This window comes from Anolis sagrei, chromosome 2 (assembly GCF_037176765.1).
Source record: "Anolis sagrei isolate rAnoSag1 chromosome 2, rAnoSag1.mat, whole genome shotgun sequence".
NCBI lineage: Eukaryota > Metazoa > Chordata > Lepidosauria > Squamata > Dactyloidae > Anolis > Anolis sagrei.
In genome coordinates, this window is record NC_090022.1 from 18,592,160 (window position 1) to 18,614,428 (window position 22,269).

Here is a 22,269-nt window from a genome sequence, read left to right on the forward strand (position 1 = left end):
GGTGGCACTGGAATTAGTGCCACCAATAGAAAAATCCTGCAAATCTCTTGAGAAGACAGGTGGACAAATGTCAGTATGCTGGAAGAAGAAAAGGCCACCAGCATTGAAGCGATGCTCCTATGGCATCAACTCCGCTGCACTGGCCACATTGTCCGAATGCCCGATCCATGTCTCCCAAAGCAATTACTATACTCCCAACTCAAAAATGGGAAACACAATGTTGGTGGACAGGAAAAGAGATTGAAAGATGGGCTTAAAGCTAACCTTAAAACCTGTGACATAGACACCGAGAACTGGGAAGCCCTGGCCCCTGAACACTGTAACTGGAGGTCAGCTGTGACCTGCAGTGCTGCAGAATTTGAAGGCGCACGAATGGAGGTCAAAAGGGAGAAACATGCCAACCCTGACCAGGATTGCCTTCCACCTGGAAGCCAATGTCCTCACTGTGGAAGAACATGCAGATCAAGAATAGGGCTCTACAGTCACCTACGTATCCACCGCCAGGGCACTGTACTTGGAAGGCCATTGTGCTCGGACAAAGAGGGATCACCTAAGTAATTACCAGTGAAGAAGAATATACACCAATGTCATGGGCACATATATTCTCTGGCCTTTAAGTGCTCTAAGTGGAGGTTAGCTTTTTGGATATCGCTTTTTAATGCCTCTGTTATTTCAGATTTGGCAGAAAAGTAAACAAGTTTGTTCTACAATCTCTTAGCTATACTTCAAGTCTATTTTCAGCTCTTTTGACCTTGGGTAAGTTATATTTAACTCACTTTTCCACAGAGAAGCTCTGCAGCAGGTCCGGTCAACAAAAGTGCATGCTCTGCCCTCCAAGTGGAGGTCAGCTGTGACCAGCAGTGCTGCAGAATTCGAAGAGGCACGAACAGAGGGCAAAAGGGAGAAATGTGCCAGGAGGCAGGTGTGTCAAGCCAACCCTGGCCAGGACTGCCTTCCACCGGGAAACTGATATCCTTACTGCGGGAGAGCATGCGGATCAGGAATAGTGCTCCACAGCCACCTACAGATCTACCACCAAGACTATACGAGGGATCATCAAAGTAAGTACTGAAATTTGTGCGCATCTTATAATCAATGGCATCTTATTATTGAAGAAAAACAGTATTTAAATAGGAAGCTGCAAAACAGATCTATCTACTTATCCATCTATCTACCTACTTATCTACCTACCAATCTATCTGAAACCACAATTTATTTGCAGTAACAGCAGAGCAGCTATGGCTTTTGGTTCTGTGCTGGAAGAAAGGCGAGCTATAAATAAAATAATCTGCAGAAACTGACAGAATAAGGATTTTCAGAAAGGCTTCCCACCCATTCACACAAAAATATTTCTATGTGTTAGAAGTACAAAAATACCAGTCCCTCACCAATATCAGGTCCAAAAGCTGACGTAGACTGACGTTGCCACATGCAAGCTTTCAAAGTTTCCCAGCCTTCTCACCAAGCAGAAGAGCAGCAGAATTTCAGATGGGTGTGTGAAGGCAGATATTCGCAATGCAGATCAAGTTATTTTACAAAGCTGGAAAAAACGTGTCTTGACAGTAATAAGCTCTTTGGAGAAACTAGGTTACAAGGCACTGGAAGCATTTGCATTTTGCTCCTTTTTCTCTCTTTCTCCTTCTTCCAATGAAATACCCATCCCCCCCCCCCCCCCCCCCCAATATTCGCAAGTGGGGCCACTGGAGAATTACAACAACTCACAAATAAACCTCCAGTCTGGATTAAAAATCCCTGGCCATGTCTTTTGCGCGGATTTATTTTCCCATAAAAAAGATCAAAAGGGGAAATGCATGCTAATGCCAAGGTGGGTAAAATGCACAAAGTATTGGTTTGCAGAGTTTAGCTGGTGCATAAATTATCAGCTTCTGCTTCTTGCAGAGTTTTCAAAAAGAAAAGACACAACAAAGCCTCTTTGAGTCCCCTTTGGGGAGATTAAGTGGGATAGAAAAACATATATAATACTAACAACAACTCTAGTCAATGGGCGCCAATTTCGTTTGGCTCCCAGGTACACTTGGGGGGACACTGCCCATCCCCATTAAGATGATCTGAGTAAACACAACATCACTCCAGGATGCTACCATTTTAGGGATACACTACATTGTACAATGATTGAATGAAAAGTAATGCCTCCACCTTCGTATCTCGTCAACAAATGGCAGTACTGGTATGCGGCATGTACTGGCTTGTTCAGTAGACTCTCCTCTACAATTCCATTTTAGCGGGAAGCCTTAGCATTGAACGGTTGTGTTGTTAAATTGCAAAGTATGGAACCCTGCGCAGACGGTCAGTCAACGTGACTTAAACAACATGAAATCATTGAATTCTTGACAGCTGAAGGTGTCACCCCAAAGGAGATTCATCAGAGAATGCAAGCTGTTTATGGTGATTGTGTTGATGTGAGTACTGTGCGTTGTTGGGCAAGTAAGTTTAAAGATGTTGAGGTGGGAACATCTGACTTGCGTGACAAACAAAGCTTTTGATGTCATGTGACAGCAACCACCGAGTTTCACATGCAAAAGGTTGACAGATTGATTCAGGACGATCATCGTATCACTCAGAGAGAAATTTTAAGCATAATCAGCATTTCACAAGAACGTGGGGGTCACATTATTGCTTGGCTTGGCTATCGGAAGACCTGTGCACGATGGGTACCCGGGATGCTGACATCTGATATGAAAGCGCACAAACGTCTTCCGTGACAACTTCAGAAAACTTGTTCATTGTTGGCAGAAATGTATCCAATTGTCTGATGATTATGTGGAAAGTGAATAGTGGTAGTTAAAGAGCACATTCTAAGGATTATTTCTGTGTTTGATTTATTAAAATATTCCCACCCAAACCCAAGTAACGAAGATGGAGGCATTACTTTTCATTCAACCCTCGTAGTTATAATGCAATTTGACACCACTTTACCAGTCATGGCTCAGTGCTATGGAATCCTAGGAGCCATATGTGTTGTCGAAGGCTTTCATGGCCGGAACCACTGGGTTTTTGTGAGTTTTCCAGGCTGTATGGCCATGCTCCAGAAGCATTCTCTCCTGATGTTTCACCCACATCTATGGCAGGCATCCTCAGAGGTTGTTAGATTTGTTGGAGACAATGCAAGTGGGGTTATATATCTGTGGAATGTCCAGGGTGAGAGAAAGTTATGGGGCAATATCAAAACATGAAAATGCCCCCATAAAGTTTAAACTTTTAAAAAACCTTTTTTGCAGAGGCAGACATGACCCTTCAAGGTCTTCTAGGTGACTAAAGCACCCATCTATTCTTCCACAGGTGCCCACCTCTGCTTTGGACCTTTTACCTGTATAGGAGATGCCTTGCAATTACACTAAGTGCACTCAACAGCAGAGCACTTCTTGCTGGCTTCCGATGATGCTTACCTTCCTTGCCCTCAGTCCTGCCTTAGATCTGCTTTGTATCTTCCTTGCCCTTGCCATCTAATCTCTCATCTGTCTGCCACTGAAGGCACTGAAGGAATCCGTGTTGTCTGCTGAGCCCTTGCCAACATTCAGGCTTAACAACCAATTTCTAAATACCTCCTTGGAGTCTCAAGGCCAAAGGGATTTTCTTTGTTCTGGGGCTCTTTCCACACAGCTGAATAAAATTCCTCATTATCTGCTTTGAACTGGAATATATGGCAGTGTGGACTCAGATAACACAGTTCAAAGCAGATATTTTGGCATTTTCTGCCTTGATATTCTGGGTGTGGAAGGGCGCTGGGTGCTTACAGTGTGGAACTTCGGAACATTTCCTACCTCTTCAATGAAGCTTTGTTGCAATAGACCTTTTGCATGATTGTCTGACGGCATGACAGTCAATCCTCTACTTTTGCAGGTTTGGCTTTTATGGATGTCTTGATTTACAATCAAATGTTCTCCCTAGAACTCTGTAAGTCCTTCAGTCAATTTCTGATGCATGTTTCCCACAGAGTCTCACTGAAGGACCTCGGAGAAATGACGTAGACATTCTAAAAGAGGCATTCTTTCAGGTAAAAAATAATATGATTCTGTTCCTAACCGTTGCAAATATGGAGGGTTGACCACATAGCCATCAATGTTTATGTTGCTATTTGTACCAACCTAGCCAAACTCAAAAACTGTGGCATAGACACCAAGAACTGGGAAGGCCTGGCCTTTGAATGCTCTATCTGGAGGCCAGCTGTGACCAGCAGTGCTGCAGAATTCAAAGAGGCATGAATGGAGGGTGAAAGGGAGAAATGTGCCAAGAGGAAGGTACATCAAACCAACCCTGACCGGGGCCGCCTTCTGTCTAGAAACTGATGTCCTCACTGCGGGAGAACATGCGGATCAAGAATTGGGCTCTACAACCGACTACGGACCCATCGCCAAGACACCACATCTGGAAGACAAGCATCCTCGAGCTACGAGGGATCGCCTAAGTAAATAAGTACCAACCTAGTTTAGTTTCATTTAGTTTTTAGCGTGTTATTAAAATTATTTATATTTTCAAAAATTCACGATTTGCTTGCCTCCCTCAATGCTTTAGCTCAAAGATGAGAAGCAAGCAGGACTCTCACTATGTGCTGAAAAGAAATAGTCAAAGCTAGATTTATACCACTTTTAGGCACTGCTCTGAATCAGGTTATTCATCTAAATTTGCCGGGAATAGCAACCTTCTTCAGGCCTGCACTAGTTATTTATTATGCCTTTGATTCAGATTGCTTACTGTATTGTTTATGTGTGTATCGGTATGCAGTTTTCCTTAACTCTGTAGTGGGATGAGCTATAGGCCACATGACCAGCTCTGGAATTGTTCAGGACTCAGATTCCATTTTAGAAATAGTATGCTTTCAGACATCAATAGAAACAGTACAGTTCAGAAGCTATTAGACTTTCAGTCTGGGATTGTTCAGGACTCAGACTCCAGTTTAGAAATAGTGTTTGCTTTCAGACATCAGTAGAAACAATATAGTTCAGAAGCTATTAGACTTTCAGTCTGGGATTTTTCAGGACTCAGACTCCATTTTACAAACAGGATGCTTTCAGATGCCAGTAGAAACAGTACAGTTTCGACTCCACTGGATTTTCAGACTAGACAGAGATTCTATTAGACTCTCAGAACAGAGATAAGTTTTCAGACTTTGGACTGTTGATTATAAGAAAGGTGCCCTGTGTTATCTGCACAGAGAAACTACTCTAAATCCTATCTGTAACTGGATTGATATGCAAATTACCTGTATGCTGAATACATGAAGTTTGTGAGTAAACCAACTATGTTACTTTTAAAGAAGTCTACCTTATTTTTGGTCACTTGAGAGCGTGATTTAAACCAAGATGTTTTAAGGGAGAGTAGATGTTTTTCGGGCAACTGAAAGACCACTTCTGAAACTCTGCTCTCTCTCTATATATATATGTGTGTGTGTGTGTGTGTGTGTGCATGCATGTGTGAGTGTGTTCGTCTGTGTGAATGTGCATGTGTCTATGTAAGTTAGAGTTGGAAAGGACCTTGTGGGTCATCTAACTCCTTGCCAAGAACCAGGATAATAGCATTCAAATCATCCCTGACAGATGGCCATCCAGCCTTTGCTTAAGAGTCTCCAAAGAAGGAGCCTCCACCACACTCTGGGGCAGAGAGTTCCACTGCTGAACAGCTCTCAGAGTTAGGAAGTTCTTCCTCATGTTCAGGTGGAATCTCCTTTCTTTCCTGTAGTTTGACGCAATTGCTCCATGTCCTAGTCTCCAGGGCAGCAGAAAACAAGCCTGTTCCCTCCTCCCTATGATTTCCTCTCACATATTTATACATGGCTCTCATCATGTCTCCTCTCAGCCTTCTCTTCTGCAGGCTAAACATGCCCAGCTCTTGAAGCTGCTCTTCATAGGTCTATTCTCCAGACCCTTGATGTACAAAGTACGAAGGGGGAAAACAATCTTTGATATTGTACGTCTAAAGCCAGGTTAGGCTTTAGATTGTGCCTATCTGCTCTTGAAGATCACCCACAGAAACTATCCCATTTGTTCCACTTCAATCCACCTTTTGAAGGCAAAGCGGTTTGACAGACATATCACAGCACTACCTAGCAGCAAAATTGCAACACAATGTTATCTTGTCACGAACACAAAAGATAAACCCATTTGTCAACAGCTTGTTCCCAATTAAATAGACATGCTTGCAAGGAAGCAGATAGTCAACAGAACTTAGGCACCTGGAAAAACCTTACAGATCAACTTTGGCCTTTTCTACACTGCCCTATAAAATCCAGATTATCTGCTTTGAAGTGGATTATAAGGCAATGTAGACGCCTTATAATCCAGTTCAAAGCAGATAATGTGGGTTTTGTGCTTTGATAATCTGGGTTATAGGGCAGTGTATAATGGTCCTTTGTCTCCAGAGTAAATTCAGAGCAGTTGGTTAGGGTTTATTATTTATTTATTTATTTATTTATTTATTTGAGGTATTTGTATACCACCCTTCTCCACCCCAAAGGGGACTCAGGGCAATTCACAGCGTTGGCAACAATTCAATGTCATCGATTGAAAAAACAGTATAAAACATCAAAATTGACATCACCTATCATGCAAAGACATAGCTGTTATCCCTCAACAGTCCTGGGTCATTGCGCTTTCAACTTTCACTTTAACTTTAAATATTCCTATGATGAGCTGAATGATTGGTTCCACAGCCAGGTCTTTAGCTGTCTCCAAAAGGTCAGGAAAGAGGGGACTGACCTGATCTCAATTCTGGGTTCAACTCTGAACTTTGAAGGAGCTATCCATGGTGGATACAATAGATTGGTAGTCAATATAGCAAAAGGGCTGGAAAACAGGCCCAACAAGGAACATTTTAGGGAACTCAGTATGATTACATTGGAGAAGAGACACTGTGATATAATCCAGATTATCAAAGCAGATAATCCACATTATCTGCTTTGAACTGGATTATATGAGTCTACATTGAGAGATAAATCTCTCTCCAATGCCAGAAATACAGCTTAATGGTGTAACATTAGAAAATGTTGACCATTTACGCTACCACAGCAGCCACCTCTCCACAAACATCAACATTGACACTGAAATACAAAACCACCTGAGCTCTGCAAGTGCAGCATTTTTCCGAATGAAGCACAGAGTGTTTGAGGACGGGACATCCGTAGGGATAACAAGATGCTTGCTTATAGAACTATTGTCTTCCCAACCCTGCTATACGCCTATGAAACGTGGACTGTCTACAGAAGTCATACGCAACTCCTGGAACGATTCCATCAGTGCTGCCTCCAAAAAAATCCTGCAAATCTCTTGGAAAGGCGAACGGACAAATGTCAGTGTGCTAGAAGAAGCAAAGACTTCCAGCACTGAAGCGATGCTCCTCCACTATCAACTCCACTGGACTGGCCACGTTGTCTGAATGCCCGATCACCGTCTCCCAAAGCAGTTGCTCTACTCCGAACTCAAGAACCGGAAATGGAATGTTGGTGGACAGGAAAAGAGATTTAAGGATGGGCTTAAAGCCAACCTTAAAAACTCTGGCATAGACACCAAGAACTGGGGGTCCCTGGCCCTTGAGTGCTCTAACTGGAGGTCAGCTGTGACCAGCAGTGCTGCGGAATTAAAAGAGGCACGAACGGAGGGCGAAAGAGAGAAACATGCCAAGAGGAAGGCGTGTCAAGCCAATACTGACCAGAACTGCCTTCCACCTGGAAACCGAAGTCCTAACTATGGGAGAACATGCAGAACAAGAATAGGGCTCCACAGCCACCTACAGACCCACCGCCAAGACACCACATCTGAAAGACAGTCATCCTTGAGTTATGAGGGATCGCCTAAGTAGGTAAGTAAAGTTCACTTAAGAATTGCCGTAAGTCAGAAACAATATGAAACTTACAACAAAATCAACAACAGTAACAAGATATTATTGTTGCATTACGAAGTACTGAGCTGAACAAATGCGGCACTGTTGTGTCCTTGAGAAACAGGGTTACAAGAAACAGGGTTACAATCTCCTGCTGGATCCACAAAGTGAAGCCACAAATGTGCAACACGCTCATTGAGGTTGGCAAGTAGGCAAAGTTGCCATTTCCACTTACAGTTTACCAGAAGCATATTCTGCCTCCTCCAATGAAATTTTCCTTCTAAAGTCACAGTTCTGGCACTGTAGAGAGATAGTAAACAACCTTTTGCACTTGAAATCCTTACATTAGCTATGTACGCCTCAATGTATTGTTGAAGGCTTTCATGGCTAGAATCACTAGGTTCTTGTGGGTTTTTTCAGGCTATAGGGCCATGTTCGAGAGGCATTTCTCCTGACGTTTCGCCTGCATCTATGGCAAGCATCCTCAGAGGTAGCATCCTCTCACTACCTCCGAGGATGCTTGCCATAGATGCAGGCAAAACGTCAGGAGAAATGCCTCTAGAACATGGCCCTATAGCCCGAAAAAACCCACAAGAACCTATGTATGCCTCTTTGATGATGTTGGCTGCCTCTTATCTCTAATTCTTGGAAACAGGGCTCTCTGGATTTTGCATTTCCCCCCATTTTTTTAATATATGCCATGAATGAGGGAAAGGGGGTTAGCCATACATCCAGGGATGTTGGAAAGTTCCAGCTGACTGATTAGTTCACATGATGCTCTCCTTTCACCTGGTCCATGGCAGAGATTCCCAGCTAATCGAAGCCTAATAGTTGGAGCACTTCTCTCCATTAGCCACTTAATGAATCTAAGCCTCTCTCCGATGGCTGCAGAGCTATAAACAACACAGCAACAAAGTGAAATGCAATTAAAGGCTTGGATCATCTCAGAGGAGGGAAGGAGAGAAAGCAAAGGGATTAAAAAGCCCAGCCCTTAGACAGGACAGAGCGCTTACCTAGCACAACCCTACGTGTGGCTGACACACTTCTCAGATCTGAACTTCTTGCTTAGATGTCTACAATCACCTCCTGGCTGCCCTCCCAGTTCCTGGGATCATATAGGCTTTTCTAAGTCCGGCCTCTTCTCCTTCAGCCAATCACAAAGCTCAGGACGAGGGACTACTACTCTCTAGATTGTCAATCTGAGCTGGGGTTCAACTGAAGGTAGTCCACAAGAATCAAGGAAAAGGATTATGGTGATGATATTTATTTATTTATAAAGTGTTCTCTTACTTAGAATCATAGAATTGGAAGAGACCTCATGGGTTATCTAGTCCAACCCCCTGCCAAGAAGCAGGAAAACTGCATTCAAAGAATCCCCAAAAGATGGCCATCTAGCCTCTGTTTCAAAGCTTCCAAAGAAGGAGCCTCTACCACACTCCGGGGCAGAGAGTTCCACTGCTGAACAGCTCTCACAGTCAGGAAGTTCTTCCTAATGTTGACGTGGAATCTCCTTTGTTTTCTGTAGTTTAAAGCCATTGTTCCGTGTCCTAGTCTCCAGGGCAGCAGAAAACAAGCCTGCTCCCTCCTCCCTGTGACTTCCTCTCACATATTTGTACATGGTTATCATGTCTCCTCTCAGCCTTCTCTTCTTCAGGCTAAACATTTAAGCTGCTCCTCGTAGGGCTTGTTCTCCAGACCCTTGATCATTTTAGTCGCCCTCCTCTGGACACATTCCAGCTTGTCAATATATCTCTTCAATTGTGGTGCCCAGAATTGGACACAATATTCCAGGTGTGGTCTAATTGTGGCTGTTCCGTTCCAGGACCACCCGCGATGTGAAAATCCACAAAGTAGGGACACCATATTAATTTAAATATTTATTTTATTTATTTATTGTATTTGTATACCACTTTTCCCAGCCTATCGGCGACTCAATATTTATACATTATTTTATACATATTATATATTATTTTCTTACCTGCACTTCCTTACTCTCCTCCCGGCCCATCCCAAGGGCACCTGCCTGCCTCCCTGGCCTCCACAGAGCCTCTGGAGCAGCAGGCCAAGGAGGCAGGCCTTCCCCGCCGCACCTCAGGCCGCCATACTTCCGGGAACTGTGGAGGCCAGGGAGCCAGGCCTTCCCCGCCATGCCTCAGGCTGCCACACTTCCAGGTCCCTGGCCTCCACTGGACGTAAATATTTAGTATTTTTTATTAATATTTTCAAAAACCTGCAAAACAGCGAGCCCGCTAAAAGCGAACCGTAAAGTAGCGAGGTAACACTGTACCCCATTTTTTGGAGCTCCCAATGGCACAGTGGGTTAAACTGCTGGGCTGCTGAACTTGCTGACTGAAAGGTTGCAGGTTCAAACTCGGGGAGTGGGTCAGTTCTTGCTGTTAGCCCCAGCTTCTGCCAATCAAGCAGCTCGAAAACATGCAGATGTGAATAGATCAATAGGAACCGCTCTGGCAGAAAGGTAACAGCGCTCCATGCAGTCATGCTGGCCACATAATCTTGGAGGTGTCTACGGACAACGCTGACCAGGACTGCCTTCCACCTGGAAACCAATGTGGAAGAACATGCGAATGAAGAATCGGGCTCTATAGTCACCTATGTATCCACCGCCAGGGCACTGTATTTGGAAGGCCATCATGCTCGGACAATGAGGGATCACCTAAGTAAGGGCCAGTGAAGAAGAATATAAACCAATATCATGGACACATATATTCTGATGATCCCGTGGCCAATCTCCAACAGTTCCATTTTTATTTCTCAACCCTATCCCACGAAAAGTGCTGTTGACCTACAACTCCCATCATTCACATCTTACATGACCAAATAACCATGGATGATGGGACCTGTCATTCATCAATATCAGGGGGTCTAAACATGGAGACCAATGGATCCAAGAACCCTAAGCAGCAGATTTAGGAGATATGCTCCTTGTCTGCCAGCTGGAGAGCAGACTTATCCTTTAAGAGAGTTTATTATAGATAGCATTTTTTGCAAGAGGGAAGAGATGATTTAGAGACTGGCTGGAACAATGATTTACATTCCTGTGTATCTGTCTGATATGAAGACTGAAAAAGGATTAACCTTCCTTTCCAACTAATCAAATCTTTAGTCAATGTTTCACAGTCCTGGGGCAATGTGGCCTGGCCTTTTTCCCAAACTCACTCAGGAATTATGTTCCTGAGTGAGTAAAAAAAAATGCAAAGCCAGCCTTAAGGGTGGAAGGAAACAAAATCCAAATATTGAAATATTTGACATTTTGTTGACCAAGACATTGTTGACTCAATGTTTTTGGCACACTCATTTCAAGGTGCACAAAAGGAAAAGAATTGGCCGGAAGCAATAAAACAAAACTCCAACGCTCATCCGGGTTGAACATTCCCAATCAAGAACTCCGAAATCTGAACTACTCCACTCTCCAAAATAATCCACATGAGTGGCTGAGACACTCAACCCTTCATTTTTTGATGGTTCAGTGCACACAAAGTTTGTTTTGTGCACAAAATTATTTTAAATATATCAGGTTATTGTGCACAGCCCCTGGTGGTGCAGCAGGTTAAGCCGCTGAGCTGCTGAGGTCAGAGATTTGAATCTGGGGAGCGGGGTGAGCTCCCACTGTTAGCCCCAGCTTCTGCCAACCTAGCAGTTCAAAAACATGCAAATATGAATAGATCAATAGGTACCACTTCTGCCAGAAGGCAACAGAGCTCCATGTAGTCCACATGACCTAGGAGACATCTACAGACAACGCCGGCTCTTCAACTTAGAAATGGAGATGAGCATCAACCGCCAGAGTCGAACATGACTAGACTTAATGCCAAAGGGAAACCTTTACCTTTACCTATGTGCATGAAGTGCATAGAAAACATAAAATTTATTTCTTGTTTAGACCTGGGTCCAATTTCTAAGACATCTCATTATGTCCAAATATGCAAATGCAGGTATTCCAAAATAATAATTAAAACAACTCACTGAGAGCCAAGCATTTTGGATAAGGGATACTCAACCCATATTACATTTCAAATCATGAATTAATCATGGGCAATATAGGCAATTAGTAGTCTTACCTAGCATTCACACAGCATTTGTAATGTGGATTTTAATATATCAAGAGTTACACTGCTCTGTTTTCACCCTGCTGACATGGCAAAAGTTCCAGATAAACTCCTCTACAATGAGTCATACTATTGTGTTACGACCTTAGTAGGGTTTGTTCTGACAAATAGTACATTTCTCAAGGTTTCAGGCAAAAATCTTGTCCTCCAACTTTTGCTGGAATTACAGTCAGCCTTCCATGTTTATGGGTTTGATTTTTGCGGATTAGATTAGGAAATGAATGCTATGTTGACATGTGATAAGGGTTTTAAAGATTAGAAGTCACCTGAAGGCACACAGCAACACTAAAAACTGGAACTATAATGGTTCCTCAAACAGCCATGTTAAAAGGTGGCTGACTATACTACATTTCCCTGGGTGATATGCTAATCTATATTTCTATCTATATAATGAGTCAAAATATCTGTTCATCTATGCATCTATCATCGGAGAATGCAAGCTGTTTATGGTTATTGTCTTGATATGAGTAGTGTGCATCATTGGGTGAGGTAGTTTAAAGATGTTGAGGTGACACCTTCTGCTGTCAAGAATTCAATGGCTGCACGTTGCTTAAGTCGCATTGACCGACCGTCTGCGTAGGGTTCCATACTTCGCACTTTAACAACACAACCATTCAATGCTAAGGCTTCCCGCCAAAATGAAACTGTAGAGGAGAGTTTACTGAACAAACCAGTACCTGCTGCATATCAGTACTGCCATCTGTTGAGGAGTTATGAAGGTGGAGGCATTACTTTTCATTCAACCCTTGTATGTATGTATGTATGTATGTATGTATGTATGTTCCAAGATGGCTCCTGCATGGCTTGATAGATCTGGACCCTTCTTGATCTAACTTAAAATACTGACTGGATATATGCAATAAATATCTATAAATAAATAATTAAAATAAATATTAATCTATAAATAAATAATTAAAACAAATATCAAATCACATTCTGCAAAATACAAGTTTCTCAAGCAGTCTAATTAAATACAGGGTACCTTTCTGCTGAAACTTGAGGTATACCCAGTTGGAAACCAAAGAAACAAGTTTAACCTGGTAAGTCTCTGTTTTGCCACCCAGCTTGGAGAAATACTTCCCTCCTTCACACACAACCTTTAATTGGTTTACTGTGGCATAAGGCAGAAGGGGAAAATATCATGTTGCCAACCCCAGTCACTTGATTGCAAATTACATTACTGTGTAAAGCTACCATCACGAGAACAAAATCAGTACAAGAATGCAAAAGAGAAGTAAGTGCTTCCAAGGACATTTCTATATAAAATCCAGATTATCTGCTTTGAACTGGATTATATGACAAGTGAAGACTCAGATAATCCAGGTCAAAGCAGATAATGTGGATCAGGCATGGGCAAACTTTGGCCCTCCAGGAGTTTTGGATTTCAACTCCCACAATTCCTAACAGCCTACCGGCTGTTAGGAATTGTGGGAGTTGAAGTCCAAACTCCTGGAGGGCCGAAGTTTCCCCATGCCTGATATGGGTTATCTGTGTTCATAATCAAGATTATATGGCAGTGTAGCAGGCCCTAGTATCAATAAACTGAAAATGACAACACAACTAATTGAAAAAGTTGACTTCCTCTTCAGAAAGTAACATTTTACTTTCCTATTGCTGAAAAGCAACTCAGAATATTCCTTTAAAGAGCAACATCATCTGAATGCTACAAACCACTAGCTTGGGACACAAAATAACAATAACAAATAACAAAATAAAAAACAATAATAAACTGGTTACTTTCCTTACAAGAGTAAACATCTTTCCTCCAGCCCTTTTATTTATTTTTGCTCTAAAATATGGGGTTATTTATATTACACTAACTCTATTTGGGGGTGTACACAAGTGGCAGTGAGTATTAGTTTAAGGAATGTATTGTCAAAGGTTTTAGTAGCTGGAATCACTGAGTTGTTGTGTGTTTTCCGGGCTGTATGGCTATGTTCCAGAAGCATTCTCTCCTGACGTTTCGCCTGCATCTATGGCAGGCATCCTTAGAGGTTGTGAGGTCTGTTGGAAACTAGGCAAGTGAGCTTTGCGTATCTGTGGAATGTCCAGGGTGGGAGAAAGAACGCGTCTGTTTGAGGTAGGTGTGAATGTAGCAAATGGCCACCTTGATTAGCATTTAATAACCTTGCAGCTTCAAAGTCTGGCTGCTTCATGGCTCAAACAGACAAGAGTGCTTTCTCCCACCCTGAACATTCCATAGATGTGCAAAACTCAATTGCCTAGTTTCCAACAGACCTCACCACCACTGAGGATGCCTGCCATAGATGCAGGTGAAACGTCAGGAGAGAATGCTTCTGGAACATAGCCATACAGCTTGGAAAACACACAACAACCCAGTTCAAAGAATGTTTTTATATATAAAATCAAGAAATTAAGACTGTCCTCCCAACTTATTGTTCTTTCACGCCTAACAATGCCATTGTTGTTCAGTGGCACAACTGGGAATTTGAACCATATGACTATCCAGTCATTTGGAGGCCCCAGTGGTGCAGTGGGTTAAACCCTTGTGTCAGCAGGACTGAAGACCGATAGGTCACAGGTTCGAATCTGGGGAGAGCACGGATGAGCTCCATCTGTCAGCTCCAGCTCCCCATGCGGGGACATGAGAGAAGCCTCCCACAAGGATGGTAAAACATCAAAACATCCAGGCATCCCCTGGGCAATGTCTTTGCAGACGGCCAATTCTCTCACACCAGAAGTGACTTGCAGTTTCAATTAGTTGTTGTGTTGTCATTTTCAGCTTACTGATACTAGGGCCTACAACACTGCCATATAATCCTGATTATGAACACAGATAACCCACATCAGGCATGGGCAAACTTCAGCCAATTCTTTCACACCAGAAGCAACTAGTAGTTTCTCAAATCGCTCCTGACATGAAAAAATATAATCCATTCATTTGTGTTGTTGTTGTGTGCCTTCAAGTTGTTTACAACTTATGGCAACCCTAAGGCAAACCTCTAATGGGCATTTTTTTTTTTGCAAGACTTAATCAGAAAGGAATTGCTTTTGCCCTCCTTTGAGGCTGAGAGAGTGATACCAGTCCCTTTGGCTTTCATGCCAAAGCAGGAAGGGACGTGACTCTTGTTTTTCCTTTTCCTTTCAAGCCAGGAGAAAGGGCCTCACTTGGAAAACCAGTTCCTGGTTCCTCCCAGGAAGGAGAACACATTCAGATTGTCATCTTTATGATGATACAGGAAGTGAGGAGGAGAAGAACCTTGCACCTTTTATTTGTTCCATTGTAAGTTACTTTGATGAGTCAACATAGTGCAATGGCTTGAGTATTGGGCTATGACTAGAAACCAGGCTTTGAATCCCTGCACAGCCATGAAGCTCGGGCCCCTTCCACACAGCTGTATAAATCCACATTGAATTGGATTATATGGCAGTGCGGACTCAGATAACCCAGTTCAAAGCAGATACTGTGTATGCCTTGATATTCTGGGATATGGGGCTTTATGGAAGGGCCCTCAGGCCCCTTCTACACTGCTTTATAATCCAGATTATACAAGTAGATAATCCGCATATGAGTATATACTGTCAGATAATCCAGTTCAAAGCAGATAATCTGTATTTTACATAGCAGTGTAGATTGGGCCACCGTGTCCATAAGTTAGAAATCATTTGAAGCCATTTTCAATAATTGGATAAAGAGGTGATAAACATTATAATATATAATAAATAAATACATAAAGAGGTTTAGGGCCCTTCCACACAGCCATATAACCCAGAATATCAAGGGCCCTTCCACATATCCCTGTATCCCAGAATATCAAGGCAGAAAATACCACAATATCTGCTTTGAACTAAGTTATCTGAGTCCACACTGCCATATATTCCAGTTCAAAGCAGATAATGTGGGATGTTATTCAGCTGTGGGGAAGGGGCCCTAGTCTGCCTTTTCCCAGATGTGCAGCTTCTTCCTTAGATGGAGAAAAATGTTAATGCTTCCTATGCATAGTTATCTAGTTGCGAAGGAGGGACCCTTCAACAGGACCAGGATTCAATGAGACACCAAAAAGGGTAATAGTTACACCAAACGATTGTTGTTCTTGCATCTGTGAACCTGTAAATCTGTTTAGCTGGCATTGCACCACCTGACATCCGCCAGGAAGTAGCAGTCAATAGTGAAAGGACCAAGGCAGTGACATCTCCAGCTCATCCCTTGTTTGGGTATCAGCCAGCACGCCATCAACTTAAATCAAGAAATAGTTTTCTAAGATCTACAGAGACACTTGCTGGAACACCTCAGCAAGCGAGAGTCCAAAAGTGGCAGGCACAAACCCAGAACCTCAACCAATAGCTGAGTGATACCAACTGAGAGACTCCCCCCTGGGCACACAGAAGACTGGGCAACTTGGAAGGCGCTGAACAGACTGCGCTCTGGCACCACGAAATGCAGAGCCAATCTTAAAAAATGGGGCTACAAAGTGGAATCCTCGACATGCGAGTGCGGAGAAGAGCAAACCACTGACCACCTGCTGCAATGCAACCTGAGCCCTGCCACATGCACGATGGAGGACCTCCTTGTGGCAACACCAGAGGCACTCCAAGTGGCCAGATACTGGTCAAAGGACATTTAATCAGCTACCAAGCCTGCAAACTTTGTGGGGGTTTTTTAATCTGTTTGTTTTGTTCTGTTAGAAATGTAATACGATGGTCTGGTTGCCCCTGACACAATAAATAAAAATCTGTAATCCGAATGTCTGCAAACTGTAAAACCAATACTCATTCTGATTTTCTTTCCACTGTTGATTGAACACTTTATTCCTTCCATTCAGCTTAGGAAGTGGATTTTAACACAAAGCAGTGCAGGCTGAAATAAATATGCTACGGTACAAGAAAGTTCCTAACAGGGACCACTATCATTATTAGCCTCTAAGCTAAATATGGTGCAAAAGATCCATCTCATAATAAGTTGTGCAATTTCATAAAACAATAGTAATTATTATTATTATCTGGCTGGGAAAGTTGGAATACAAATGCAGTAAATAAATAATAAATAATAATAATTCAAAAGCAAGCAATTAGAACAAATGCCATCAAAGTCAGAATTGAAAAGTTGATGACAGATTCCAAGTGTAGACTCTGCAAGGAAGCAGAACAAACAATAGATCACATCCTCAGCTGCTGCAAGAAGATTGAGCAGATGGACTACAAGCAGAGGCATAACACCGTTGCTCAGACGTTCCATTGGAACTTGTGCCACAAATATCATCTGCCTGTGACAAAGAACTGGTGGGATAGCAAACCTGAAATGGTTACTCTGGGGCTTCTGAATTCAGATTGACAGAGTTTTGGAGCATAATATTCCTGACCTCACAATCATGGAAAAAAACAAAGAATGGATTGTTGATGTTGCAATCCCAGGCGACAGTAGAATTGACGAGAAGCAACTGGAAAAACTAACACAATACGAGGATTTAAAGATCAAACTGCAAAGACTCTGGCACAAGCCAGTCAAGGTAATCCCAGTAGTGATTGGCACACTGTGTGAAGTGCCTAAAGACCTTTGTTGTTGTTCATTCGTTCAGTCGTCTCCAACTCTTCGTGACCTCATGGACCAGCCTACGCCAGAGCTCCCTGTCGGCCGTTACCACCCCCAGCTCCCTCAAGGTCAGTCCAGTCACTTCAAGGATGCCATCCATCCATCTTGCCCTTGGTCGGCCCCTCTTCCTTTTGCCTTCCACTTTCCCCAGCATAATTGTCTTCTCTAGGCTTTCCTGTCTCCTCATGATGTGGCCAAAGTCTTCAACTTTGTCTCTAGTATCCTTCCCTCCAGTGAGCAGTCGGACTTTATTTCCTGGAGGATGGACTGGTTGGATCTTCTCGCAGTCCAAGGCACTCTCAGCACTTTCCTCCAACACCACACTAAAGACCTTGGTAGGGACAAAATTACCATCTGTCAGCTGCAAAAAAGCCACTCTACTCAGCTCTGCACACATTATTCAGTGATACATCACACAGTCCTAGACACTTGGGAAGTGTCCGATGTATGATCGAATACAAAAGCCAGCAGAGTGATCTTGTTTGCTGTGTACTAATCTTGTTGTGTATCTAATAATAAGAATAAGAATAAGAATGCTTTTCTCCCCATAGGGACTCAAGGTGGCTAAAAGTGACATGACACAATATGATAGAGATTACAAATGAGGTGAACACATATATGAATGGATATTTTTAATTAAATGTTTACATCATAAAATGCAAAAGTTAAAATACAGTAACATACCATTAAAATTCTTTTTAATGAAAATGCAAACAGAGAAGATACCTGTATTTTACTCAAGTAAAAGCCTAGCAATTGAGTGAGAGCAAAGTCCTTGACATACTTGGAAAACCAGCTCTATGACACACACAATAACAACATGTCAATCATATTTTCATAACATCATAACTGGAACTGACCTAAATATAGAAACAGCTATGCAATCCTTCTCAGGTTATTGCTCTTGCTAGGCAAAGGCTTACTGTCTCAAAGAAAAGGGACATTCGCCATCCCTATAAGGAAAATACAATCCCTATAAGGAAAATAAGCAGTATAGCTGGCCCTCCACATTTGCAGCTGTGACTTTTGTGGATTTTAATAGTAGAATCATAGATTCATAGAGTTGGAAGAGACCTCATGGACCATCCAGTCCAACCCCCTGCCAAGAAGCAGGAATATTGCATTCAAAGCACCCCCGACAGATAGTCATCCAGCCTTCCAAAGAAGGAGCCTCTACCACACTCCGGGGCAGAGAGTTCCACTGCTGAACAGCTCTCACAGTCAGGAAGTTCTTCCTAATGTTCAGATGGAATCTCCTTTCTTGTAGTTTGAAGCCATTGTTCCGCGTCCTAGTCTCCAGGGAAGCAGAAAACAAGCTTACTCCCTCTTCCCTGTGACTTCCTCTCACATATTTATACATTACAATCTATCTAGGAAATTCTAGGTCCTCCGATGTGGCTTTATAGTCACCTTTGGCCAGATGTTGACCACAGAGTCATGCTGAAATACCTAGAGGTTCCCAGGGAGGTGTTCTCTCATATAAAACAGTACTTTTCAATAAGAGTTTTCACTTTAATGGGGGTCCTGTGCCCTAACACCAGTCAATGTGGAAGGCTAACTGTATAGAATTGTACAGGTAGAAAATATTATCTGCGTGTCATAAATGGCTTCCATGGCTGGAACAGAAAGGAGGAGGATTCCCTCTTTTACCTCTAAGGATGCATCTATATTATAGAATTAACACCTCCCAACAAAGGATTACCCCAAGAAGGAAGCAGCCAAGCTGCAAGGCCATTCAATGCTAACCTAGGTGGCCAATTGCAACATTCACATTTGCCTCAAGCAGACAAGAGTTCTTTCTTCCATCCTAGACATTATTCCATAGATAGTTAAACCTCACTTGCCAACCATAGATGTGGGTGAAATGTCAGGAGAGAATGCTTCTGGAAACATGTCCATACAGCCCAGAAAACTCAAAGCAACCCAGTGTTTCTGGCCAAGAAACCATTCAACAACACAGAGAAAGGTTCCATTGGAACAAATGGAATGACATTTTCTTGCATAAGGAGAAGTTTGTTACCACCGAGCTGGATAATTTAATGTGGTTACTGTGATTTTCATTCCATTTAATCTATATAAATAAAAATGTAATGTTCGTTTGTGGGATTAACGTAACTCAAAAACCACTGGACAAATTGCCACCAAATTTGGACACAATACACCTATCAGGCCAATGAATGACCATCATTCAAAACAGTTGATTTTGTCATTTGGGAGTTGTAGTTGCTGGGATTTACAGTTCATCTACAATCAAAGAACATTCTGAACTCCACCAATGATGGAATTGAACCAAATGTGGCACATAGGACTCCCATGACCAACAGAAAACACTAGAAGGGTTTGGTCGGCATTGACCTTGAGTTTGGGAGTTGTAGTTCACCTACATCCAGAAATTACCATGGACTCTCAAACAATTATGGATCTGGACCAAACTTGGCACAAATATTCCATATGCCCAAATATGAGCACAGATGGAGTTTGAGGGAAATAGACTTTGACTTCAATTTGGGAGTTGTAGTTACTGGGATTTATAGTTCACCTACAATCAAAGAGCATTCTGAACCCTACCAACGACAGAATTGGGGCAAACTTCCCACACAGAACCCTCATGAGCAACAGAAAATAGTTAAGGCCATCCAGTCCAACTCCCTTCACCAGAGAAAGAAAAAGTAATCAAAGCCCTCCTGACAAAGAGCCATCCAGCCATAGATATAGATAGATACATATGATTCACACACGAGATATAGTATCATAGATTTGAAAGGGACCCCTAAAGAAGGACAATTATATGCTGTAGGCAAATCAGACAATCTCTACATCAACACTGACAAAGAAAGAGCAAGAAATACTATTTACCCACAAGCATAAAGAAAGTACATATATTAGAAACCAACACTTTTCATTACTTTATTTTCCAGAGCACCAGACTGGGCCACAGCAACATGTGGCAGGGGACGGCTAGTACATTGTATTTTTTTATGTTAGCTGCCCTGTAAAAATATAAATCTACTAAAAGAACTGAAACAAAAATGCGAGTAAGGAATATATGGCCTGGGAGATGGAAGCCGGTATATTCAAGAACATAATACAGCAATTCTATAATTCCACATGCTGATCTCATGCCTTCCATTATTTATTTATGAAAATATTTTAGTCCCACATCTCTTGTGCTCTCTCAGTTGAGATCCTCAGTCCAGCTAAAAATGGACAATGTCATAAAATACCTTTTAAAAATATACACAACCAATCTATGCCACCAAAGATGGACCTGGACCAAACTTGGCACACAGAACACCCATAACCTACTGAAGGCGTTTGAGAGGACTGACTCACCCTAGTGGGAGTTGTAGTTTACCCTACAGCCAGAGAGCACACTGAACCCCACTGATGATGCATCTAGAGCAAACTTGCCCAACATAACAAACTTTAAGTACTGATGGAGTTTCAGGGGGTTAGCCTGGCATGATGTGAGTTGTAGTTCATCCACAACTTTATGCATTTTGTACAATTAGAAACTGACTTTTTCAAATAACCCGGGCAATGCCCAAGATCATAATAATAACAAATGTATTACCCGCCTCTCCCTGAGGCTCAAAGCTGGGTACAACATAATTAAAACAAGAGATAAAACACTATAACATCACATACAACAAGATACACAGAGTTCAAATACAAGTTAAATTCCACTGAAATATGTACAAATTAAAATAATCCCCTTTAACGGCTCTTTGAGATAGATCTTTGCAAAGAAGATTATTTAGTTGCAATAGCCTTAACAGGGCAATGTGTGCGCTTTATTCTGCCACTGAATAGAAAAGTTGCCTTAAGTAGGGCAATGCTCAAGTTTAGCTACTTTCTAAGCCTTTAGCTACAAAAATACACTTGAAAGAAGGTAGGACAATGCATGCTGGAATCTCAGTAGGAGGGGAAAATGCAAAACTAAGTCAGATTTCCACCATATCTACAGCTTCTTAGCCTTTCTACTATAACCAAAGTTAAGCAGAATCGTGGTTTTAGTAATATAATGAATTACACAAAAATGAATAAATAACGCTTTCAAGTTTTATACAGAACTTTCAAGTTTTATACAGGCTTATACACAACTGCTATATATTCCACTTCAAAGCAATTATTCAAAGGGAAAGTCATAAGGAGGAAGGAGCAGGCTTGTTTTCTGCTGCCCTGGAGACTAGGACGTGGAACAATGGCTTCAAACTACAAGAAAGGAGATTCCATCTGAACATTAGGAAGAACTTCTAGACAGTGAGAGCTGTTCAGCAGTGGAACTCTCTGTCCTGAAGTGTGGTGGAGGCGCCTTCTTTGGAGGCTTTTAAACAGAGGCTGGATGGCCATCTGTCCGGGATGCTATAAATGTGATTTTCCTGCTTCTGGGCAGGGGGTTGGACTGGATGGCCCATGAGGTCTCTTCCAACTCTATGACTCTAAAGCAGAAAATGTGGGATTTTATTCAACTGTGTGGAAGGGGCCTTAGAACTCTAATAATAATAGTAATAATAATAATAGTAATAATAATAATAATAATCTTTATACCCCACTACCATATCCCCAATGGGGACTTGGGATAGTTTACATGAGGCCAAGCCCAACACCACATTACAATAAAATAAAATAAAACCAAGGCATGAAACAATAATACAATAAAATACATAAAACATGAAAATACGAGGCGTATTTTTTAAGTAAGGTCCGTTGGAACATAAGTACACAACGAAAGTTTATTTCAAAAAAGTAAATTTA

At 42.1% G+C, this 22,269-nt stretch overlaps 1 protein-coding gene across 4 annotated transcripts in view; it reads right to left on the reverse strand.

Moving 5' to 3' along the window:
- PPT2 (palmitoyl-protein thioesterase 2) overlaps positions 1-22,269 on the reverse strand; it is a 58,837-nt gene that overhangs the window by 28,415 nt on the left and 8,153 nt on the right. For 2 of the 4 annotated variants that reach the window (XR_010909389.1, XM_060759525.2), the window contains exon 1: positions 1,389-1,539. The exons of 1 other annotated variant lie outside the window; for it this stretch is intronic. Coding sequence is in view for 1 of the 3 variants with exons in the window: in XM_060759525.2 (XP_060615508.2) it covers positions 1,389-1,431 (43 nt within the window). In the remaining 2 variants the exon portion in view is untranslated. Of the gene's footprint in view, positions 1-1,388; positions 1,540-8,846; positions 8,931-22,269 lie in introns of those variants that run through there. One more of the 4 variants, XM_060759526.2, reaches the window with a different exon arrangement.